General features: G+C 42.9%; 1 protein-coding gene across 4 annotated transcripts in view; it reads right to left on the minus strand.

Annotated features, from left to right (window-relative positions):
- The window catches only part of NRP1 (neuropilin 1), a 129856-nt gene that overhangs the window by 14036 nt on the left and 89524 nt on the right, over positions 1–26296 (minus strand). For 2 of the 4 annotated variants that reach the window (XM_074946194.1, XM_074946195.1), the window contains exons 7-12: positions 25429–25584; positions 21808–21952; positions 18675–19006; positions 12759–12903; positions 8874–8978; positions 5337–5396 (exon numbers count right to left, since the gene is read on the minus strand). In XM_074946194.1, the coding sequence (XP_074802295.1) occupies positions 5337–5396; positions 8874–8978; positions 12759–12903; positions 18675–19006; positions 21808–21952; positions 25429–25584 (943 nt within the window). The remainder of the gene's footprint in view (positions 1–5336; positions 5397–8873; positions 8979–12758; positions 12904–18674; positions 19007–21807; positions 21953–25428; positions 25585–26296) is intronic. The other 2 variants (XM_074946196.1, XM_074946197.1) reach the window with 1 other exon arrangement.

Consider the following 26296-nt stretch of genomic DNA (forward strand, 5'->3'; position numbering starts at 1 on the left):
ACAGAGCAGGGGGAGCATCTGGCCTGGAGGAAAGAACATGTAAGAAATGCCTTCCCACATAGGTTATTCTCACAGACAGTGGGGCCCTGAGTAAAGATTAAAGGGATTAGGCCCTAAAAGGGGACACTTCAAAGTCAAAGGAAGTTTTTGAAGGAAGAGAGCTATGTTGCAGTGATGTGAAAGTTTTTAAGTTAGCAAAAAATATCCTTTCATGGCTAAAGATGATGAGAAAGACAGCTGTGTCACATGGCGGTGACATCGCATCCATGAAATAGGACTTTAAAAAAGTAGAAGAAAAATGTTAAACCCCAAAGGCAGCATCGTGCAAAGCTTGTGACATCCCTCACAACATACAAACCACAACATAGGAAAATTGTGATCTGTGCAGCACATTGGTTTGAAGCTATCACATAGCACAAAGAGGCTGAAAAGACTGGGACTGTTCACTTTAGAAAGGAGACAAGTAACAGGGAACATGATAAAAGTATATAACACCGTGAATGGTCTAGAGAAAATTAATTAATTCTAAAAAAGAGTGCTGGAAGAGCTACAAAACCTCATGCTTCAGGGTTTAAGTCAATCTCTAACTAGTAGGGATTCAGATGAGACCTTCATGGGGGGGGTACATTATCCAACATATGCCTATTGTGGAGTTTCTTGCAACTTCCTCTGAAATATCTGGTGTTGGCCAATGCCAGAGACAGAATACTAGACTAGATGGACCCTGGTCCGAACTAGTATGGCAGTTTCTATGTATCTGAGCTTTGGTGTGGTAGATACCAAGGTTGGGAGTGAAAATGGGCTTCTTTTACCCAAACAGTCCCATTGATTTCAATGGGCTAACTCTGGCTCACCTAACCCATGGGAGTAGTTCCGCTGAAGTTAATGGGACTTTTTTTGTGAGTTAGGCAATCGGGTTTGGGCCAGTATATGCTTGCAGTTATTTGAAGTATTCGTTGCTCTGTCTCTATTGTTTTCTCAAAAATTGGCCTGGTGCTAACGCATATTTCAGAAAAACAGAACAGCAGTGTGAGGGAAAGGCATGACATTTCAGTGTGTTTAGAAAACAACTTAATGGGGAAGTGCAAGAATGGGCAGTGAAGAGATTAGGAATTAAAAGGGCCCATAAAATGAGAAATGGACATTTTAGCTATAGATATTTGGCTGAGGAGCACCAAGTGTAGAGCTGCTCTAAATCACACTGTTCAAGGTCCCCGGGGGTGATACAATAGCTAGAGGTCAGCTGCAGCCATTCCCCCATGGACTCTATGTTGGCAGCTGTGAGAAAGGAAATGTAGATGCTGTGACACTGCGTCCATGCCACTAGAAGATCTTTTTGAACCACAGTGATCCTCTCATGACTTGTTAAGCAATCGCTAGATTTACTTTGTAACAACAGCATGGAGTAAACTGGCCATAGCTCAAATGCATATCAGGTTGTTTGTACTAGAAGCAATTGGTTATGTGTGGCAAAATCCCCACTCTTTAAAAATGTAGGTTTATGTGGTATGGAATTAAACCAATTTATCTTATCAGAAAGTATCCAATGGCTGTACTTCCAGGCTACATCTTGCTCACAGCTGTAATCATCAATGCTGCATATGAACAAGCTAGTCATTTGAAAATCCAGCTGGGTGAGTTCCTTTCACGTTCATTTATCTTTCTTGGGACACAGTCTGACATATTTCTACAGTTGCACCAACTGGAGGCAAGAAGGAGCAGAATGGCATTCAGGACATGAAGAAAACTCTTCATAGATGCTGTGAATCAGGGTTATCTGAACATTAAAATGGGAATTTATCAAAATAATTGGACCACGTCAGTGCTCACATACTGGATCTGATTCTCATTTACAGTATTCTCATATACCACTCTGGCAGTGTAAAGCAGTCTTAAACTGGGAGTAAATTATATTTTCACACACTTTAAGGTCCTTTTACACTACTATAGTGGCAGGGCCGCGCAGAGGATTCAGGGGGCCTGGGGCAAAGCAATTTCAGGGGCCCCTTCCAGAGGCATAGCCAGGTGAAGCGAACAAGGGGAGCGGACATAAAAAAAGGTGCCAGCCGCTTGTACTCACCCGGTGGTGCTCTGGGTCTTCGGTGGCACTTCGGAGGCGGGTCCTTCACTCGCTCCGGGTCTTTGGCGGCACTGAAGGATCCGCCACCGAAATGCCGCCAAAGAACCGGAGCGCTGCCGGGTGTGTAAAAATTTAAAAGGCACCAAAAAATTAAAAAGGTACCACTTGTGCTCAGTGGGAGAGCAGCCACTGCCCCGCTCCCACCCTAGCTACGCTACTGGCCCCTTCCCTGTCTCAGACCTCAGACTTCACACATTCTCATGGGGGCCTGGGGCAAATTGCCCCACTTGCCCCCCCCCCCCCCGGGCGGCTCTGTATAGTGGTGTAAAGTTGCCCTAGTGTAAAGAGAATCAGACACACTCTACCTTAAAGATGTTTCTTGTCCCCTCATTTTACCTGATGTATCTTTGTAAACCAGTTATTACAATTGCATGAAACAAAACATTTGCTTTATTAACTTTCCTGATTTACACAGGGCTGTGCACACCTGTTGAGCACATATAATGCAAATACACAGCTTGGTTTATGTGTAAATAGGCAAGAGCTGAGCATGCCACATGGTTCTTTAAATCAATTCCTTGCCACTGCAAGAGAGGTTTAAAAAGAACTGGGCTGACAAGGCACAGGAATGACACTTGTCAAGTAGTCATCTTGGTGGGCAGGACTGTTAATGCTACATTAGGTGTCTGGGTGACGCGACACTTTTCAAGTTTAGCTACTCTCCTAAGAAAATCCAAACCTTTAAGCATTTTTTATTCCATTCTTGTTTCTAACTTCCTTAGGACTCAGCCCCACTGACATCAATGGCAAAAATCTCATTGATTTAAATAGAATCAGGACCGAATCCGAGGGCTGTTGACTGCTGTACTGAATTTACACTTGGAGCAGCTGAGGAGAGGGGGTGGAGAAAGATGGCTCTAAGTCACTCCCCCAATCCTGGGTCAGTGGGGGCCAAAGAGGTCCCGGGAATAACTTAGACTAGCTTCAAGGCTAGTTTAAATTACACTGCTTGCAACCAATAGCTGCAGAGGCTGGGGATCTGGGTAGGGATCTTGCACTCTGCCCGACCCCATCCCTCCCAAACTTACTTGCCCCTTTTCTGCCACTCCATGTCCAAGGCTGACCCTTATGACAACAGGAACGGGTGATGGAGAGCCACTTACACTGCCTTCACATCACTAGAGATTTCCCCAATGTTAGGGAATATCCTCAGCTTCCCCTTTATGCAGCGTTTAAGGATGTCTTGCAGTGAGGCAGTGCAAAGATTCTGGAACTTTTGTTTTAATTTATAAACATTTTTTCAGGGACCATCACTATTTTATCTGGCTGCCCATCTGTCTGTGAGCCTTTGTTATGTGCTGCCACATGGAGAATTGGAGTTTGGGATCGGCGCTTATCCCTTATGCCATGGGAGGAAGTAGTCCCTAGTGAACACAAGTGACTGACTGAACAATAAAGGGAAATAACATTGGCAAGCTCTGAAGGGTGCCTCAAAGCAATGTCTTTAGCTGGAAAAATGCTGGCTCATCACAGGGCAAGTAACGGCAGTGCGGCGGGGGGGTGGGGGGGCAGTAAAGAAAGACAATGAGGAGATCCTGAAAGACTCTCCCCTGCCCTTGCCAAAAGTAGTCAGTCATATTACGGAACAGTCCACTCAAGCCAACAAGACTCAGCATAACTTGCAATTGGAGCTGTGTGCAGAGTGGAAATTCCATTTCATGGAGGATTTTGAGATTTCCAGATTTGTTTTCATTCCTATATGGAAGCAATTACCAAAATTTCAAAATTCTCAGTGAAAGCAAATTAAAAAACAATCACTTTGGCTTTGTCAGACTGTTTTGTTACAATATATAATACATAATAAGAATGTTAGAAAGAAAAAAATCATTCTGAAAGGAAAAATCAAAATGTTTCATTCTGAAAATGTCCTACTGGGTTGTTTTGGAACCCTTACCCCCCTCCTACCCCCCTTTTTACTGCAAAACAAAATGTTGACAGCATGGACATGATGTCACAAAGTATTTCGATTTCGACAGAACAATGTTTTCCGATCAATAACTGCTTTGTCTGACTTTTTCTGACCAGCTCTACCTGCAAGCTGGTTGTTCCCTCTAACCGAGGTGGTGCAGGAGCAGGCAGGCAGAGCTGTCTGTTGAGATCCCATCTTGACTCGAAAGCAAGACATTGGTCAGAATAATACATGCTGACTAAACACATGCCTAGGACAAGGGAAACAAATTCTGAGGTGGGGGAAAGTTTTCACCTATACACCGGGAATCAGAAGTTAAGAACAAAAACAACTTCTAAACTAAGTCAATTTTGCTTCTTAATCAGGTCACCAGTGTCCTTAAGGAAGCATTCTAATTATTAACACAATTCTTTTTGCTTGAAGCAAAGCCTGATGGTGTCCTATTGTGGAGGAAACACTGATATACAGTTACACACCCTGTTAATAAATTACTTGGGAGACTGTGCCTGGCTGTGCTTTACTAAAGGAAATGGGAATAACTGAACATTGACCTCCTCACCAGTCCACAATTATTAATGCAGAGCATTTAAAATTGCTGCTCATACTTTTAAGAGTTTGGGTTTTGGTTTTTTTTTAAATTGTACAGGATATTAAAAATGTCCAGAACTCAAATGCTGTGAAGCCTGGGCTGTGAAGCAGGGGGAAGTAGCAAATGAAGGATTGTAAAAGCTGTTAGCTATTGTATTGATTAAGGAAAGATGACTTGCTGCCCATGACAGCTCCTTTCCTCTTAGTGCAAGTTTATGGTAGCAGTTTATATAACCCCATTTTGAAAGTACTTGCTAGAAAATAATATTGTAAACTTGCCAGCTCTGTGGTGGAGAAAACTGGCAAACTTTCTTTATCTTGGTTTTGCAGAATTGTGAGGGATGTCAATAGTGAATCTGTCTTTTTGTCTGTTTTTTTCATCTGGAGCTTGCAAACAGTGTCACACATATGCTGCATTTAAACGGAGTTTGGGGCGTGATTAAGTTAGTTTAGTTTATAACGAGTATTGTCACCATTAGGCATTTGCAGAAGGAAATATTGCTGTTGACTGCATATACATGTGGATGAAAGGAGTTAAATATTTACTGTACAAAGCTCAAAGACCAGATGCTTCTTTACTTCAGAGACTTTTAGGGAACAGAAAGCCAGGAAGTGCTGCAATTCATTATTTTTGTCTTTGGCATGAGATTTGGGTAAGGAATTTACTATGTTTTTAATGAGAAAATTTCGTTTTTATACCTGGCTGTACTGTACTGTCTATTACTGTCGGCTTTTCTGTAGTCAGCACTGTAGTACCACCTGAAAAATAAATTATACATGATATGACATATGAAACAGGACAGTAAGACACAGCAATCATTAGGAAGTTTCTAAATATACATGAAAAATATTACCGAGACGTTTGTCTGGCTAAGCACATACATATGTGAATGTGCATGCATAAATCTCATACAGAATGAGAGAGAGAGAGAGAGATCTGGTTTCCTTTTTCAACACGAGAATAATAGAAAATAATAATAACAAACAGCACCTATGTAGAGCTGTATATCGAAGAAACCATTTAGAAACACTAACTAATTAATGCTCACAACGTTCACTGTGATTGTCCTCATTTTATGAATGGTGAAAATCAGGCAGAGAAGTGAAGTAACTTACAGCAAGTCTTCCTTGAAGTAACTTACTGGCAGAGCTGGGGACTAGAATTCAGGACTTCCTAAAACCCACCTCTGCACTCAAGCATCCATACTATGCTGCCTCCCAAATCAGGGATAGAAAAGATCTACATTAGGGAACCTAGTCCATCCCCAGCGACTGCAGGATCCTTCCCCAGCATTGTCTTGTAGCTAAGTTGTGAGAAGAGTTCACATCAAAACTCCACAAGGCTCAGCTGGATCTGGGCTAGAATCTGACACAGACTTAGTGCCTGTGGAAGGGATGAGATGGATGAAAAGCTTCTCTTCTATCCCGACATGGACAGCCTGGATCTTGTGTTCAGGCACACAGGATAGAGTGGAGAAACTATTCCACGTGTTTTCTTCTTGGAGCAGGTAGGCAAGGAATGGGTGGAGCCTTGGTTCCACTCTGCACTCAGTAATTTACTGCTGATGTCATCATATTGATAAAGGAAACAAAAAGTAAAGGAAGAGGAACGCTTGTTTATGAAGCAATAGGTTGCTGATTATCAGCCAAATCTCCCTTCCCTCACCAGTAAGTTTTACACGTTAGAGAAAGGCCTAGGATGAGTTTTAATGAAATTGAATGCCCAAGCTATATTGGTTTTCTGTCTGAGTGAGTGATATAATGGAGAGTCTGATGACGATGCAGGAAGACACACAAATAATTTAGCTATATTTGGGGCCAAAGTGTACCAGGGAAGAATCTGGTCTAGAGTGTAATGACAGTTATATTGTCAGACAAGGTCATTTTGATACTTACATTTGTGTAAATACTATCAAGCAGCTGAATCTGACAGAGTTATACATTTGAGAATATAAGCATTTCACATGCTAATTGAAAACTAGCAAAAAAAGGGAAGAAGCTGAAAAATCAGCTCTTCACCTGTCCAGTATCCGTAGTGTGGCACACAATTTACACAGCATAAAACAGTCCTTTTATACATTTTGAAAAAGCACGTAAATAATTAAATTAGCATCATTACATGTTTGTGTTATGTATATTATCTCCATAAAATACCACGTGTCTGAACAGTGCCTAGCACAATGGGGGCCTGATGCAGGCTGGGGTTTTTAAGTTCGATTGTAATACAAGCAATGAATAATATTAAAGCCTGAAGGCTTTATTGAAAAGCTTTATATAAAAAGGCAGTGTTGTGCAGTGGAAACAGAGCACTGGACTAAGAGCCAGGCGACCTGGTTCTGTTCCCTCCCCGAGTGGCCTGGCACTTAGGGAAGACTGAAGGCTGCATCACTGTGTTGGATGGTTCAGACTGCTCCCTGTAGTGTATTGTAGAGTTGTAAGGTGGCTTTTTCACACACCTGAGTGACGTAAGTTATACTGACGTAAGTGGTAATGTAGATACACCTTCAGTCATTTGTCCTTAGCCACAGACAGTTCAATGGTCCTTTTCACCTGCAAGTGGGTTTGATTGTTTGCAGTTGTCTTTCATGATTTTCCATTAACTGTTCTGGGCTAGGGCAATGGTAGACAATTGAACCTTGCATTACATCACAGGCTGACCAGGGTGGATGGTTGGGGGCCATGGTCTCATATCCTCCTGCCCCCAGAGGCATATGGGTGCAGTTCCTTTCTCGCTGGAGAGCAGGGACTGTGAATGTCATTGAACTGGGAAGCTCTTTGTGTGCTCCTTTCTTCTTCCCCCTACCCCTCAGATGGGGCACCTGTGCCATGCACCATCTGCTCCTAAACTGTGAGCCTTGCAAGTAGGGGCCCCAGTTGAATGTCATCACAGAAGGCCCCAGATTTCTTTGAATCAGCTCTGGAGATATATGCATGCAAGAAATCCAAAGGTTTACTGATGCTGAAAGCTTTCTGAACTATTTAGCAGTCAGACGGTATTTCCTTATTTCAGATTCACTGCTTTGGCTATTTTCAAAAGAATAAAAATCAGCTAGGATACTGTGATTTGAAAAGCAGGGACTGGGACTGTGCAGTGTCACTTCTGATCAGAAGATCTGTATTTTTTAACTATGAATAAAACCCTCTGTTTGCAACTTGTGTTTACAGGAAATACAGTGAAGGCTCAGAAGGAGCTGGATGCTGAAAGGGCAGGTTTTTTGCATCCACTCTTGACTGCTTCCAGTGCACGCCCTCCCCACCCCCAACTATCTAAGGTTATCCAAAGTGCTCTCAGACACAGAGTGCCAAATTTAAACCATATCTGATATCATGGATATAGGAAGCAATACACATTTAGTAGGCTAACCATGGAAGGGAGTGATAGTGCAATAACTTGTATCAGTTTGTCTGAAAATAAGCCCTGTTGGTGTAGGTGTATATTTCTGCTAACCGAGGGCCCTTTCCAATAGACCAGACACATAATCCTCTGAGATATGTAAGCCACAGAAAAATACCAAAGCTGACTGTGCAGCGCCAACTTATGCAGAGAGAAGGGGGCTCTATGCACAAGAAGAAAAAAGAAACATAAACGCCCTGGTCTGTGGCTGTATGAGCCCACCGCAGGGCACTGCTTTGGACTCTTTGTCTTCCTATCTCTATGCCGGTGGGGGCATCCTGAAGACGTTAGCAGCCACCCCTTATACAGTTGTGTTGGAGAGACAGTGGAGAAGAGATAGATCACAGATCTCTCTGTGTGAATGTGTATTTGTTTACTCAATGGCCTCTTGGGAAAGGGCAATGGCTAAGCAGGGAATCCTGCCCCAGATGGCAAGGGCACAAAATAAGTGTGAAAACGGGCCTCTTGAGTCTCAGCAATACCCTCATTTTGAGCTACCCTTGGTATCAGAATAAAACTTTTCCTAAAGGTCTGTCCAGGGTTTTTTTCCTGAGGGAAAGTTAAATAAGGCATTTGATTAGATGCAATTCTTGGTCCAAAAATGCCCTATCTGCCTGCTAGTCACTATTCTTTGCCTCAAAAATTACACAGTGGAGAAAACAATCAAAAGTATTGTCACATATAAAATGCAGATGCCTATGTTGTGACAGTGCAGACAATACAAACTGCATACCAATGTCCATTCATCATGAGTGATTCAATCAAGACAGACATTTAGCTGGTAATTGGTGATCAACATGAACTAAAATGAGGCTGCAATGGAATGAGGATGGTTTCTGCACCTGTCAGTTGGTAGTCATCACCTGTTCCGCTGTGACAGTTTGCCTGGTCATCATCACACTCATCTACAGGATTGCCCTCTGTAGTGGTAGGGACTGATGTCGGTGCTGAAACAAAATCCCGGGGTTACTCAGTTAAAATGTGTCCTGGGGACTTGTAATTGTCTCAGCTGTGCGATTTTGATGAACAAAGTATATTGTACTTCATGTGCTACAGTAGGTGAAAAGAATCCCCTTGGATTTCCTTGCTACGATCTGTTCACTGTCATCCCCCCCGCCCCCCAACGCCGCCCTTTAACCGCCCATTAAGGGTGTTTGATCTGAAGTGCAGGGAGGGAATGGGGGATTTAATCATAGTAACATCCTTCTATTATTTACAATCTGATGAGTGATATGCTCCTACTCATGAAGGGTGACATCCGGCACAGTAGAGGGCAGGGCACGTGGGAGGGGAAGAGAGGAGCTGCTGTATTTGGTACAAGAGCCATCCTTCTGCTGCAGAGCAGGGTGCCTGTGGGCGGACCTGTGAGAGGGAATGTTCTGAAAAGGAGCAGCATGACTGGTGCATGCTCACTTGCTACATACCACATACTTCACTAGTGGCCTAGCTCTGGGCATATCAAGTCCCTTGGGGCCGTGGAATGCGGGCCTATGCAGAAGTCTGTGTGAAGGGGAAGAAAGAGGCAGAGGGAGCCCTTTTTTCCACAGAGCAGGTATTTACTTCACAGTCAGGAGAGGGACTCCACTGTCCAGTGTGCCCATGCACCACAGCCACAGGCATGCATGATCTCGCATTAGGGAGGCAGGCCCACGACTCTGCTAGCCAGCCCCTACACATCAGTCAGCAGCATGCACTAGCCTGGGGGACGTCCTTGCACTAAGCTGGGGGACATCCACTATCTCTTTTTCTGAGCAGCAGCTAAATGTGCTGCACCATGAGTTCCCATCCTCTCCAGCAGGATCCTGCCCTGGTTTGATCACAGGATTTACCTCCCGTATCCCTTGTTCCCATTTAGCTCCAGCACCAGCCAGGACACAATTTGACTTTTAGGATTATGCTGATCTGGATTTAGTCCTCCTTTCCTAAACTCTATGCAATAGAGTTTACTTAGCAAATATTAATCCTTGAAATGTTTAAACCAATATTAATCCACCCACTCTTCTGATTACTGTTTTAAGCATCATCCTGGTGTTTGTGTAACTAAACATTAAAAATGGTGGGCAACATATAACCACTCCCTTCGGAGCCCTGTGTGGGAGAGGAACTGTCTGATTATAGGCAGGGCAACAGTGACAGAAAAGTATCATTATCGATGCTATTGCTATTGCTTAATTTGAAGGTGTGAAAGTTATTTTTTTAAAGATATTCATAAATATGAGACATTAATGATGTCAGTAGCCGCTGCTGGCCATGATTTGTTTATGGCTGGTGATGATATTCTGGTAGCCGCTGCCTATCCAATAAAGGTCTGATCTTTTGTTATTATGATTAAGAGCTGTGATTTGTGAAAGGTGCCAGAAAACGTATCTAAGACCCAATGTCCACCAAACAAACAGCAATAAGAACTCGGAAATCACAAAACCCAGACACCACACACACTGTTTAAGCATAAGATTTAGATTTTATATCAGGAGTGTGTAGCTATGCCAGGTGCAGTTAGCTGGCTCAGTGTAATCAGCAGAGGGAGCTTGATCCAAGCTTTTATCTACTCTGGAATATTGCTATTTTCAGTAACAACTGGTCACTGTACTGAAAGCCCATGCAATAATGTGTGTCTCTCTTGGACTCCTCCCTCCTCTGCATTAGCCCACAGAGCTGGCCAGCCATTCCAGGTGCAGGTTATGCAGTCCCCTTGTATGCCAGAAATTCCACGATGGATTGAGGTTCCTCTAGCAGCTCCATTCTGGATGAAACATGGTGGATCCACAGGGCCCGCGTGCACTGTAGCTCTAGTTACATAAAAGAACAGGGCTCTACATAACTGAAGTAGACAGTTAGGGTTGCCAACTCTGACTGAAGCTATTCCGGGAGATTTTTTTCCCCAACATGACATAATGTAATTTTCTTAAAATTTAAAAATTGTTTTCAATAGTCACCAGGAGATCAGTGCCGATGCTGGGAGACTGCAGGCCAATCCTGGAGGATTGGCAACCCTCTACACAGTACATCTATTCCCTAAGTCAGGTATCTCTCTCTATGAATCCTTTCCTCTAGCCTTCGGTATCAAGTTCAAGCTTCTTATCTTGACCTTGAGGACCTGGTATAATCCCACCTTTGCCTGCATTTCAGCTCTTATTTCATCCTAACCTCTCTGAATGCCCTGGTTGCATGCAAACCTTCCTGCTAATCATTCCCATTGGATCCTTCTCCCACTCATATTTTTGCAACTTCTTCTGTGTCTCTGTTCCTATCACAATTTCTATCCCTTCTCTGGCTAGCCAATTCTCCTGGTCAGGATGGGATAGTGTGGTGGAGCCATGGACCCACCTCTTCACCACTTTTGGAGTGGCTAGTAATTCTAATGGCACTATCCTCACTCACCCTTGTGTTCAGGTGAGCATAAAGACTGTGATTGTGCTCAGCCCTTGAATGAATACATAGAAGGGAGAGTCTTTATGCCCTCCCACTTTCCTTCTGAGTAGAGTACTATGTAGTCCTGTGTGTCTGCTTTAGGGTTTGAGTCTGTTCCTACGAACATCGTTAGCAAAACAGCCATTGAGTTCGATGGGAGAATGACTGCACCAGAGACAGCAAGGGCCTTTTGGGCAGGTACTGCATCTTCTCTCCTTGATCAAAAGCAAGGGCAATGACCTGCAGGAACTGAGAACTCCCATAGGAATTGAGAATGGCCCCAGAAACAGAGAAGTCCCTCCAACCTCATCACTTTGCAGGCCAAGTGTGAATCACACTTCTTCAACCCGGCTTTCACACATAGCAGCATATAGCTCATCAGCTTTAACAACAACACCTCCCACACTTTCTCCTGGGGAATGGAATAGAGAAGGAACCACATGTCATATACTAGTTGCTTTAATTTATCTTTGGATACCACTGTAATAGGACTAGTGTAAGAACCTCAATAGACTTGAATAGTGATGCTTCATAAATATAAATAAGAATAATGCAGAAGATCAGCAGCTTTATAGTTTGTAACGGCCACCCTTCTGCACTATCATCCATCAGATAAAATGACCAAATGCACATCACTTTTTTGGTATACAGAAATAAAGCCATTGTGATACTTCAGGGCACTGTTGCAGGATTGATTCCTTGACTTTTCTTGGCCTGGCCATCTATCTTCTAGGTGCCTGATACAGAACTGGGGCCTTGATTAGCAAAAAAACCCAAACAAACAAAAAACAACAACAACCACTCAACCAACCTATCAAACCCACCACAGTGGGTAACACGATGTCTACCTTGCAGAAAGTGTCCTCAGCATCTTATTTTGTGTAAATGTGCCTCCCCATTCTTAGAAGCCTTCTCTTCCTGTGTCATGTCATATAACTAACCTCAATTGCAAACCACTTGGGGGTAGGGACGCATCTTTGGTCTCTCTGAAAAGTGCTGCATACCCCTCTTGTGTAATATTCAAGTAATCCTGAGATTGCTTAAAGGAGCAGAAGACCCTGTGCGGTGAGACCATCACAAGGATTCACAAAAGGAATTGTGGAAAGAATAATATATAACTTAGTGCTGCAGACATACTCAAATGTCCTCAGTGAGGGCATTGACCGGGCCAAGAAAAAGCACTGATGGCAGTCACTGATGCAAGAGTCCCACGTGCTACTCCTATGGGAGCAGCTGTGCTCAGCAGTACTCCAAGTCAGAGTGTATCTGTATGAAAATAATTAATACAATGCATTCATCTCTGTCAGAGCAATTACCTTCAGATTCACAGCCCAGTAGTTCCATTCTCAGCCCCAGTCCTCCATGTGTGGCTCTCTCAGGGTAGACACGGATTAATCTGGTTGTTATGGGTTCAAAAGTCCGTAGCTCAGGCGTATCATAGTTGGTGTTGCCTTCAAAAGTCTGCAAGGCATGACAAATGCTGCTTGTTAAAAAAAAAAAATCGCTTTCAACAATTGTCTTTTTTTCTTTAGGTCTCTAGTATTTGAATTGGATGAGAAGTAGGCCAAATCCTACCAATTTAATAAGTGCCTGACATTCCTTTCTTAAATGAGGAAGGAACATGTAGTTAAAGCTTCTCTGAAAAGTGACACATTTCATTTTTCATAAACTCAGTAGCAACCAATCTATCAGGGTCATAACAGGAGCTGAGTGTCTAATGAGACATGTTTTTAAATGACACTGTGATATCTGGGGTTTTACTGGGTGACATTTTCAGCACTTCATGGGGAGAAAATGACTGAGGAAAAGATCCTGTCACTTTTTAAGTAGTTATAATAATAACCCAACTATTCAAGAGAAAACTTCAATCTGATTTCCCCCAGTGACAGAGTCAGAGTTTCATAAGTTATAGTTATTTTAAAAAGGTGTAAATTAAACTCCAGGAGCAGTAGCTGCAAGAGTTCTTCCAATGAAACTGGTCTTGAATAAGAACAAAGAAAACTACCTACTAACAGATCTGCAAAGAGTACCCAACAGAATCTCAGAGGGCAAAGCAGCTTGTTGGACATGTATTTGGGACAAAAATCTCATCTCTCAGCAGCATTGTGGATCCCTTAGTTATACAGCAGCTTTCAACAGCTTGTGACTCCTGCTGATGTCAGTGAAATGGAAGTTCTATATGTAGATCAAGTTATTACTATTTATTATTTGTATTTCATCAATACCTAGAGGCACCAATTGAGATCAAGGCCCCATTGTGCTAGGTGCTATACACACACAGCACATACACAGTAAACGACAGTTCCTGACATGAAGAACTTACATTCCAAATATAGAGAATAAAGGGTAGGAAAAAGGAAATATCATTATTTCCATTTTACAGGTGGGGAACATAGTATTAAGTGCCCAGAATCATACATAAGACCTGTGGCGTTGCCAGAAATGGAACTCAGATCTCCTGAATTCCAGCATTACTCATAAAATAATTTCACTGAAGTACAGGCTAGACAAAAGAACAGAGCAATAAATTGTATGTAAAGCAGCTGAGAGTTTATTGTATAAGAACTGGCTGAATCGCAATGCTAATCAAAATCTCCTTTGAACTGGAATCCAAATTTGAGATTACAGTGACATTTAAGGGAACTTCCAGCTCTTAGTCCTTCAGGATGAAGCTTCATTTTTGCACTGATAAGAAAAGCAGCTGCCAGATACCCATCTTATTTGGATGAGACCACAACTCAACACACAGCACTTTCCTGCTAATGATCCAAAGGCAGACAAAGCAGAGGCAGCAGGAAAAGCTGATTTTGTATTTCAAAGCAGGGATAGGCCACAGGAAAAACTGATTATTGATTTTTTTTCACTGTAATTCTAAAAATTCCACTTATTTTTGGTTTAAGTTTCTATATAGTAAACCAGCGGCTCCCAACCCTTTTTGGCAACTGTACAAGTTTACTTGACTGAGACTTTGGCTGTACCAGCTAGTGCCCTGCTGCTTCCTATTCAATTGTGCATGGTCTAACCCACAATTAATCTTGGGGCTGTTTGGAGTGTCTCAGAGCCTGGCTTTTGGAGCATACCAAGCCTTATTGTGGAGTGAACTAGGCACAGTTAAATGGGTGGTGTACATATGCATATGCAAGGCCTTGCAATAAATTATTATTCTAGAGGACATGCCTCTGCTCCCTTTGAAATCAATCAGAGCAAAATCTGGCCCTAAAGTGTGGAGTTGAGTCTTGAGTATTAATCACAAAAAAACCCCAAAACCAATAGTACCAATAATGGTAAATATACCAGTACCTGGAATTACTGATATTAAGAACTGCTTATAATAATGACATGACTATCCTCACTCCCTATAGAAGACTGGGTTTCTGGGATTTCTTTCAAAGAGCACTAGGTCGGCTAGTGTTCTGAGAGAACTCAGAAGATTTTGGTCAGGAATGGGTATTCAGAAGGCACTGCGATTTGTATCTAATTAATTTACAATTGTTAAGGCTTTCTTTTTATATTTGTATATTAATACAGCTCAAAAGGTCAGAGTAGCTACCTACTGTATGAGAAAGAATATGACAAGCCATTTTATGTGTAAAAGTAGGCAGACATATGTTATCTAAGGAATCCTGACTTCTCTTTTAATAATAGTCTTAATAGCAACATATTATAATGACAACTGTGTTATAAAAGACATCAGTACTCAGCACTGATACCTCGGCATTAGAATTTAAGAGGCATCTAGAATTATATTGAATCATAATTATATTGAATCATTGTCTTTTGTAGTATAGACCTGCCTGTGATTCAGTTTTGATTGTTCATTTCCAACACACACCAATCTTCTTTGCAGGGGCAGAGGAAGGTGCATACAGCAAAACGTGATTGTGAGTTGTGTCTTTCATACAGGCTGTACCATAAAATGCTTTATTTGGTTACAAAGATAAATAATAACTCAGTAAAAGGGAAGCTAATAAGTGTTGGAAAGAGAGAAAATATATAATTCTTAATGACATTTTAAAACAAAGTCAGCCTGGCAGATGGATTAAGGAAGATTGTTCCAGATGGCAGGAGATGCAAAGGAGAAGATTCTTGCAGCATCAGTGGCCAGAGAGCATGGAAGGAGAGTGAGAATGTCAGTAGTAGATGACTAGAAGGAGTCAGGAGGGAGAATGGAAAAAGAGAGACAAGCTTCATGATGTAGGTAGGAGCAAGTCCACGGGGGTTACATAGAAGGAGGGCAAACATAAATTGAATCCTAAAATGAGTAGGGAGCCAATGAAGTTGCCTATGGATTGAAGCGATATATATTTCTTTGTACATTTGAGGTGAGTGGAGACATGCTGGAATCTGGAAGAGCTGGAAATTGAGGAGACTATGGAGAAGAGAATTATAATAGTCCAAGTGAAATGAGATGAAGGCATAGATGGGGAGATAGAGTAAAAGAGGTGGTAGACACAGGACCGTGTTTTATTCCCGTGATATATATTGCTGATCCGCTTAGCTTTTCAGAGTTCTTTCTTTACTTGTATAACATGCAATTGTTTGTTTTTCAAAGTCAAGATTTTACCCAAGTGAAAATGATGTATTTCATTTCGTAAAACAAACAGGGATGTTTCCAATCCACTTTCATGTTGGGACTCAATATAGCTAGCATTCTATATACTCCAGCTTTATTAACATTTAAAAATAATACATTCCTGTATTAACATTTTAAATCCATCAGTTTCCCAAATCCTAGGATTTATCAGATTCCCTTTTAATAAAACTTTTTCTAAGGAAGAAAATGTTTTGAATTTTTGGGGTGGATTATACTGTTATAAAACACAACATTTTTAAAAAAGCCGTTAATCTTGGAAGTTAATTTCTGATAGCAATGAAAGCTCTGGATAGACTTAAATGGGTTAGCTAGCATTCTTCTTTTGTCAACATTGTTAGCTTTTGACAACGATGGCAAGTAGTTGGATTAGAAAACAGAAGGCCATGTAACATACGGTGTACCACTTAAAAGCATATGGCAACATTTTTCTTCTCATTGAGCCAGAGTGTGGAAGTACATGTCAAAACAACATCCATTTTAACAGAGAAATGGTTAGATCTCAGTATTGATTTAAACCCTCTTCACACTTTATGGTGAAATCACAACTCATAGTAACGAGAAAGAGTAGTCAACTTCAAAGGATGATCCCATTTTGTGTTTATCCCCAAAACAAATTAGGAAGAAAGATAATCAACTAAGAAGGACTCAGGACTGAGAAGGACTTTTCTGTGGAGTTGCAACAGGAAAGAATGAAGCCCACTATTTACAAAATGTGCTAAGAAAAGCTAGTCATGTGTCCACTTAGCCCAGGGGTCTCAAACTCAAATGACCATGAGGGCCACATGAGGACTAGTACATTGGTCTGAGGGCTGCACCACTGACCACCCCCTCCCCAGCTGCTCCAGCCCCGCCCCCACTCTACCCCTTCCGTGAGGCCCCGCCCCTGCCCTGCCTCTTCCCACCCCTTCCCTGCCCCCATTCCAACCCCTTCCCTGAAATCCCTACCCCAACTCCGCCCCCTCCCTGCCTCCAGGGGGTGCAGGACGGGTTCAGGGTGCGGCAGGGGGCTCAGGGCAGGGGGTTGGGGTGCAGGAGGGGTGTGACAGAGGGCTTAGGGCAGGGCATCAGGATGCAGGAGGGGTGTGGGTGCAACAGGGGGCTCAGGGCAAGGGGTCGGGGTGTAGGAGGGTTGTGAGGTGCGGCAGGGGGCTCAGGGCAGGGGGTTCGGCTGCAGGAGAGGTTCGGGGGGCGGGTCCGGCCCAGCGCACACCGGGGGCAGGGCAGGCATGGCCTTTATACCTGAACTCCAGAATAACAGAACTGGGATAAAGAGCAGCTAAGCAGGTGTGTGGAGTTTTTTGCTGCATTTGTCATTGCTCTTCCTCTCTTTATTCCCTTATTGTAGGTACAATTCATGGTTCCTTGTCATTACCATGTCAGTAGCAAAGCATTATGCCCTGTTTCAGAGTAGCAGCTGTGTTAGTCTGTATCCGCAAAAAGAACAGGAGTACTTGTGGCACCTTAGAGACTCTTACTCTACCTTTTCATGTTCTCTATATCTTCTTACTATATGTTCCATTCTATGCATCCGATGAAGTGGGCTGTAGCCCACGAAAGCTTATACTCAAATAAATTTGTTGGTCTCTAAGGTGCCACAAGTACTCCTGTTCATTATGCCCTGCGCAGTGAATGGTGATATCTCTGAAGTAATAGAGTAGGAGACACAGGCAGATTATGGAGGTGACAGTTGTGCTTTTAGGCAAAAATATCTAAATGTACATTCTGGGCAAAGATACCAAAAAGGCACATGAGACTAAATGGACAGGATTTTGGCTAGATATTTTTAAAACATTCCAGAGTGTGCATCCAGGACTGGACCTAGGCAAATACACTATTTGGGGCCTGCTCTTGGTTGTTGATCTCTTTTTTTCCTCCTACCAGCTCAGTCACACAACAATCCACTTGGTCCTCTGTCTATGTCATTTCCTCCTCTGTAAAGTTTTTGCTATTTCTGCTCAGCCATGTGTGACAATTGCCTTTCCCAGACAGGGTCCCAAATCCTGCACTAGTAATAATATAATAGTACTGTGCATTGAAGACGGGGTCCATATCTTATCAAAATCATTCGGGAGTTTTCATTGATTTCAATGGGCATTGCATCAGGCCTTACAGAGCACCTCTATCCCAGTGCACTTTACATACAATTCAGAAATCCTCAGATCAGCCCTTTGAGGTAAATAGCATTGTCCCCATTTTACAGCTAGGGAAAATGAAGCACAGACCGATTTAGTGATATGCCTAAATTCACATAAAGCCAGTAGCCCGGCTAAGAATAGAACCCTCCAGCATTTCTTTTCAGCATTTGTCACCACAGCGTTGCAAAGGATTCCGAGGCATACCTCAGACTCACAGCGTGCCTGCTGCACATGACTGAACAGAAACAGGGATCACGCTCATTTGCGGGGGATGATAAATAAGCAAAAGCTCCATAGCAGTGAGGAGCAATTTGGGATTGGCTTGTTGGAGCCTGACCACAGTCACAGTACTGTTTTAGTAATATTCCTTTAGATTTGCTGCTGAAGAAGTCTCCCTATTTAGCCTAGACCTAGGGTCACCTCAACACAACCCTTTTCCAAAGATCAGAGCTAAGCAAGTGTTTTGTAAAAGAGAATTCACAATGTAGTGATTTCTCCCTCACCTTTATCTTCTTCTTACTGGCATCCATGATCATTTTCCAATCGGATCCATTATTGCTGTAGCCAATCTTGAATTTTTTCATGAACACTTTGTTTTCTCGGAGCTTGCCTCCCTGAACAATTATGCCCCGCACTATTTTCTCTTCACCGAGGTCGACTTGAAGCCATTCCTTCGTATACAAGTGAGTAGTTGGTGGCAGTGCCCAGCCTGAACGACTTGTTATAAGACGAGCATTTTCTGGGATCCAGTTTCGATCAACTTGACTAGATGCTGTAATCTGAGAGTCGGTAATGAGTCCAGACACCATACCCAACATCCCAGAGCAAGGATAATCTATAGAAAAAACAGGCCACGTTTAACAGTTAATCTATGCAAATCTGATACAGCCATAAAACCAAAGTAGAAAAGGACATGCCACAGCCAGTTCAAAGAATATAAAAAAATAACTTGACCCTTTCCTCCAAACTGAAATCTCATTTTGGTTGAGTCTTTAATTTAATTTATTTTTTGTTTGCTTAATTTTGTACTTCCTGGTTTCAGAAGGTAGTGGAAGTACCAAAATACCACAAGTATTTCTGGTCTGATGGGAACCAGGAAGTATCAGAAAACTCATTGTCAACTCTATTCTTGGTTTCAGAGTAGCAGCCGTGTTAGTCTGCATTCGCAAAAAGAAAAGGAGGACTTGTGGCACCTTAGAGACTAACAAATTTATCTGAGCATAAGCTTTCGTGAGCTACAGCTCACTTCATCAGATGCATTCAGTGGAAAATACAGTGGGGAGATTTATATACATAGAGAACATGAAACAATGGGTGTTACCATACACACTGTAACGAGAGTGATCACTTAAGTTGAGCTATTATCAGCAGGAGAGCGGGGGGGGGGGAACCTTTTGTAGTGATAATCAAGGTGGGCCAGTTCCAGCAGCTGACAAGAACATCTGAGGAACAGTGGTGGGTGGAGGGGGGGAATAAACATGGGGAAATAGTTTTACTTTGTGTAATGACCCATTCACTCCCAGTCTCTATTCAAGCCTAAGTTAATTGCATCCAGTTTGCAAATTAATTCCAATTCAGCAGTCCCTCATTGGAGTCTGTTTTTGAAGTCTTTTTGTTGTAATATTGCGACTTTTAGATCTGTATTCGAGTGACCAGAGAGATCGAAGTGTTCTCCGACTGGTTTATGAATGTTATAATTCTTGACATCTGATTGGGAACTTTATGGGTAAATGGGAATTTTATTAATATAAAAAAAAATGGAAGTAACTTTTTAAATTCAAAAATTAAACTTTTTTATTCAAAAATTGTTATTTTGGTTTTGTTTTTCAAAGACAGCATTTTGCTGGTAATGAGAGCCAGATGGTGCCATTACAAAAGTGCTTACACAGATTATCTGGGGAGATCTCTGTGCCACAAAAGGGCAACAGCACTCCAACCAGACTAATGTTCTTTCACAAATGGGAATCTGGCCTTACACATCTAGTTGTTGGAATGGTTTGTAGATCTGTGCGTTCACATCTTGTCTAATTTTCAACTTGGGTATCCACTATATACTATAAAGAGAACATGCAAATCCTAGGGCCCAAATAAGCACTTAGGCATTTATGCACCTCACATAAATGCTGATTTGAGTTTCAAGTGCAAATCTAGACACCCTGTTTAGATACTCATATTAACATTGGGTGGTATTCAGTAAATAGCTAGCTTTATATTCAGTGACCAGACAAAGGTTTTTTGTTCATCCCATGTTACATTGTCCTGGCTTTGAAATACAAAATGAACTCATTAATAAATCTATAATAAAACCCTTGGCCTAACTGGGAATATCTTGGAGACTATGAGGTGCGGAAAGGAGGGCCAGGTGAGGGACTGTCAAAAGAGTAACGCATGACATAGTAAAATAATTAAAAGAAAACTGTACCCCAGTTTTCTCACCCCTTAAATCTGTAGTCTCTAAAGATGATGCCAAAGTAACGTTTGTATTTTTCCAGGGGTTTTGTTTCTATGTTTTTTATATTTGCTAATTCCACCTACTTTATGCCAAACTATACCCCTGTTTAGGGCTCTGCCCATGCAAATGTGGAAGACATGTGGACCTAGGGTTGCCAACTTTCTACTTGCACAAACCTGAACACCCTTGCCCTGTCCCCTGCCTCGCCCCTCCTCCAAGGTCCCGCTCCTGCCATGTCCCTTCTCTGAGGCCCTGCCCCTGCTCACTCCATCCCTCCCCTTCTATCGCTTGCTCTCCCCATCCTCACTCACTCATTTTCACCGGGCTGCCTCAGGGGGTTGGGGTGTGGGAGGGGGTGAGGGCTCCAGCTGGGGCCAGAAATGAGGACTTCAGGGTGCGGGAGGGGCTCTGGGCTGAGGCAGTGGGTTGGGATGCAAGAGGGGGTGAGGGCTCTAGCTGAGGGTGCGGGTTCTGGGGTGAGGCCAGGGATGAGGAGTTTGGGATGCAGGAGGGGGCTATGGGCTGGTGGGGGTGGAGCCGAGGGGTTCGGAGTATGGGGGGGGCTCTGGGCTGAGGCAGGGAGTTGGGGTGTGCGAGGGGTACGGGCTCTGGGCTGGGGGTGTGGATTCTGTGATGGGGCCAGAAATGAGGGGTTCAGGGTGTGGGAGGGGGCTCCAGGCTTGGGTTGAAGGGTTCAGAGGGTGGGAGGGGGATCAGGGCTGGGGCAGGAGGTTGGGAAGCAGGAGGAGGTCAGGGGTGCAGCGCTTACCTCAAGCAGTGGCATGTCCCCCCCTCGCTCCTACGCAGAGGCATGGTCAGGCAGCTCTGGACGCTGCCGTGTCCTCAGGTGCTGCCCCCACAGCTCCCATTGGCCGTGGAGCTGGTGCTCAGAGCGGAGGCAGCATGTGGAGCTCCTTGGCTTCCCCAACACCTAGAAGGTGGAGGGGGGGCATGCCACTGCTTCCAGGAGCCATGTGGAGCCAGCCAGGCGGAGAACCTACCTTAGCCTTGCTGCCACTGCCAGGGTCCCTTTTCGACCAGACATTCTGGTAAAAAACCAGACACCTGGCAACTTTATGAGAATAGTCTTTTTTTAGAGAACAGAATCATTAAAAAGAAAAAGAAAAAAGTGCCAAATGTAAATACAACAAATGTCAGGTTTTCAAAATCTTCCGGACACCTACCTGTTATCTTACAGCCATAAACTTCAAATCTCAGCGATATCCCATTTTCCCAGCTTGCAGGTCTGATCCGAACAAATCGTGCTAACACTGGCTTGGGAAAAATCCTATAAATAACATCAGTGGGGTTGACATTCCCTTGAAATACCTTTAGGAAGAAAGGAAAGGCACCATTTTTAAAAAATAATATATTTTCTTTTAAATGTAGTTTATAATTCTGTGTTTTACACATACCAACAATCCAAAGTTGAAACAGTTTTTTGCATGGAGGAATATGTCATTATACACAAAGCATCATTTCTGCAAGCAACTAAGCCTGGAAGATGCCTCTATATAACATACCAGCGCTTAACAGTTTCTCTGCTGTACTGTGGCTTTGGGAAGAAAATTAAAGAAGACACAATATACATGACAATATTGAATGCAATTGTTAATCCATTATAGTTAGACTGGGATAAATTGGATAGGTCCTGAACCTCATGCTCAGATGAACTGTGCTCAGTGCAGAACATAAGGTGTGGGTAAAGGTAGCTATATGCTGCCTAGATACTCCTGTGAGGACCTGTTTAACCCCTTTCCCCCCACCTCCATCAAGCAAGACAGGACAGCTTCAGGGACCATTAGGTGAGCTGAGGATCACTAGAGTGTAGCAATGGTCTGGCAATGCCTCTTTTCTCCTGGCACGTCCCTCATGCCAGGAGTCTGTGTGGAGGGCATGATGAAGGGCCAGCTACACTGGGTCTGTGCTATCCAAGGATTGTGCTATGCTGGAAAAAACCTCAGCTGCCTGGTTAGGGCAGCTTTATGGCTTCTAAGCTTCACTGAGCTGGTGCAAAGAGGTGTCGTATGAGCCAAGGTCTTTGTTTACATGTGACTCAGAATCAAAGATCTGGACTGAATTCAGTGAGGAATGATCTGCATTTTAGGTTGTGTAAAAGTTCCTTTACTGAATCAGGATAAAATGTGCATTCCTTTGCTTGTACTTGGACTCTGAGTTTTGCAGGGAATAATACCGCTTATTTTGACCTTCTGTTATGTAAAATCCTTTTTAACAAATACCAAAGTTTTTTTGTCTTGTATAGTGAGGTTTAATCCTTATAGCTGATTGTTTTCAACCTTCGATTGTTTTCAATCTTCTAGGATCCTGTCTTTGTCCCTTTAGGTCAATGGTCAAACAATAAGTCCCACAAATAAATATTGTATTGGTCTCTGCTTTCTTGTTGGTAAGCATGCTCCTCTGTAATAGGGCCAAAACTTCTAAAAGTCATAGTCCAAAGACAATGACTCAGTTTCCTGCTTCTTCCTCAAATAGTGTGAAGACAAAATTTCCTGTTTTTTTTAAACATATGTAGGCTTAAGAACTTCTCCTTTTATGGGAGATTTGACAGTTTCTTACACATAATTCCAATTTTCCTGTTTGTCATGTTCAGTTGCTGCATTGACTTGGTGGGTTAGCTGTGTGCAGCCATCAGCTCATCCCTTTAAGTTATTCATTAAAGAATTTAATGTATTGGATTTGTTATCTAGGGAGAGCCTCTAGATCAGGGGTTCTCAAACTTGGTTTGCAGCTTGTTCAGGGTAAGCCCCTAGCGGACCATGAGATGCTTTGTTTACCTGAGCGTCTGCAGGTATGGCTGCTCGCAGCTCCCAGTGGCCGGGAACAGCGAACCGCGGCCACTGGGAGCTGCGAGCAGCCATACCTGCAGACGCTCAGGTAAACGAAGCATCTCGTGGCCCACTAGGGGCTTACCCTGAACAAGCCGCGAACCAAGTTTCGGAACCCCTGCTCTACATTGATGTCCAGCTTCTGATCCATTTCTTGCAGCAAAATCTTTCCAAGAAGAATTGGTCTGGTTTTTCTTAGTGGGCGAGTCTGGATGGGCCCAATGATTCTGACTAAAAGGCATGGAACTCCAGGTTATGCTACAGCTGTAATCCTTTCAAAATGAAAGGCTCCTCAAAGAGCTGTGTAGTTTCATGAGCTTGTTGCTGCATCAATAGCCCCAGTCCCCCTACCTTTGGGTTTTTGATCAGGGATATAAAAATTGAGTGTCAGCCTGGTGTAGATTTAGCTCATGTGATTTTCTTTTCTTTTTTTTTAATACTCTGACCTACAATAAAACATTGCTGTTTTACGTCAGATTTGCTTTGACTAGAGAAGAAAGTTTTTAAACTCTTCTAACCAATAAGTCAGAGTGGTCAAATCTTTTCATTAACAAAGCATGTACAACAGCCATGTAAATTGTAAGTTTTCCAAGGAAACTGAATTTTGAGACTAGTTGTGAAAGAGGCATTTGTTCTGAGCACACAACGAACAACCAGAAACCCCTGAGTTCTAATACCACCTCCAACACTGATTTCCTCCATGATGTTGGGTGTCACTTAATATCTCTATATCTATTTAGGTTCTTATACAGTGCCCATCATTGTGGCATTTGACCTCGTGAGCTTCCCCTCATTTGTAAAACAGGGATAAAAGTACTACGTGAAGTGGTTGCTGTGAGGATTAATTTGTTATTGTTCATGAAAGTGCTTAGAAGATTGAATCAGCTAAGTGATAGAGATTATCATCATTTTGAGTGGACACTTTTGTTGAAGGTATGAGATCGGACTGGAAGATACAGACATGTCCAGATCACATAGATATGTTTATATATTTTATATTACATAACTATGGCAGGACTTCAACAGCCATGTCTGCTCAAAACAACTATCTTGAAAGAAGGCAGCATGGAGTTATTCAGTTTCCATTAGGTTACATTAGAAACTATTGGGAATACTGACTTCTGGGTGAGCATGTGAGTAGCAGTGAACAGATTACTCATGTGAGTAGGGTGAGCAGAATTTGGCCCTTAAACAAATTACCTTCATGCCCACGATGGTGGATAATGAGGATTTTTCTTACAAGAGGTAAAAGCTGTTTCAGTTGGAGGGTGGAGAGGGCAAATCCATAGACAAATGGAATAGGGAAGGTGATTTACTAATCTTTATAAGGCTGCAAAGATATGCTGAGTCATCTATCTGAGGTACTTATATGACCCCCAACACTGTAGTGTCCAAGAGTATGTCTACACTGCAATTAGACACCCACGACTGGCCATGCCAGCCGACTCAGGCTCATGGGACTCGGGCTAAGGGGCTGTTTACTCACTGTGTAGACATCTGGGCTCAGGCTGGAGCCTGGGCTTTCAGACCCTGAGTGGTGGGAGGGTCCCAGAGCTCGGGCTGCAGTCTGAGCCCGAATAGCTACACTGCAATGAAACAGCCCCTGAGCCCGAGCCCCACAAGCCTGAGTCGGTTGGCATGGGCCAGCCATGTCTAACTGCAGTGTAGACATACCCGAAGAGCCTCACAATCTTTTAACGGATTTATTTACAGAGCACTTCTGTGAGAGAAGAAAGTTCTATTATCCCTATTTTACAATGGGGAGCTGGGGCACAGAAGGACTAAAGTGATTTACCCAGGGTCACCCAGGAAGTCTGTTGTGGAGTAGGGAATTGCATTTGGGTCTCCCACATCCCAGTCTTGGGCCCTACCCGCTTGATCATCCTTCCTTTCTTATTACTGTAGCTACTATGATGGTTTATCACTTGACAAGAGTGAGGTGAAATGGAAAAGACTTACCAAAGGTTTATTTCCCTCTTTAAGTGTAATCCAATCTTCTCCGTTAGAGCTGACATCTACTCGGTATGATTTCACAAAATATATTTTCTTAGTTTCCTTTGAGATGGCTCCCTGGGTCCCGATGCCAGAGACAAATCGGAGAAGGCCTAGGTCTACCTGTGATAACAAATATGGAGATATGGACAATCTGTTTAGAGCATAATAATGTTATAATAGCAGAAAACAGCCTTGTTTCCAAAGGAGCAAAAGGGGTTAATAAAAAAAGAAAAGTATCCTATTATTGATGGCAATGTGGCCTATAGCTCCTTATCTGTGACTGTGTATCAATTTATTCCTAAACTATATTACCATAGTATGTGAAAACATCTGCCTTTTCAGTCAAGAGGAATAGGTATGTACTAAAAGGTTCTCGTTCATATATAGGAGAGATAATTCTTCCATCGACCTAGCTACCCCCTCTCGGGGAGGTGGTTTTACTGCAGAGAGGGCAGCACCCCCCCATTGCTGTAATAAGTGTCTATACTGAAGTGCTGCAGCTGGGCCATTAGCATTTTAAGTGTAGATGTAGCCATACTGACATTTTCCAGACTGCTGGGGAAATGAATGCCACTCCATATGCATTTCTGTGCAGTATATGTAAAGATATATATATAGTGTGTTAGATGCATTCTCGCTCCCTCCCTCATTCAGACAGACAGCATCCAAAGGGTTGAGGGCAACCAAGATGGTTTCTACTAAGTAGGTCGATAATCAGAGCTCTATAACTTTTATTCCTTCCTTATTTTCTGTCTTTGTGCCAAACAGTAAGAAGTGCTAATTAAAATTAAGTTCATTAACCTGCCTTCCAAAAAGCTGGACTCTAGCTTTT

Source organism: Natator depressus, chromosome 2 (assembly GCF_965152275.1).
Source record: "Natator depressus isolate rNatDep1 chromosome 2, rNatDep2.hap1, whole genome shotgun sequence".
NCBI lineage: Eukaryota > Metazoa > Chordata > Testudines > Cheloniidae > Natator > Natator depressus.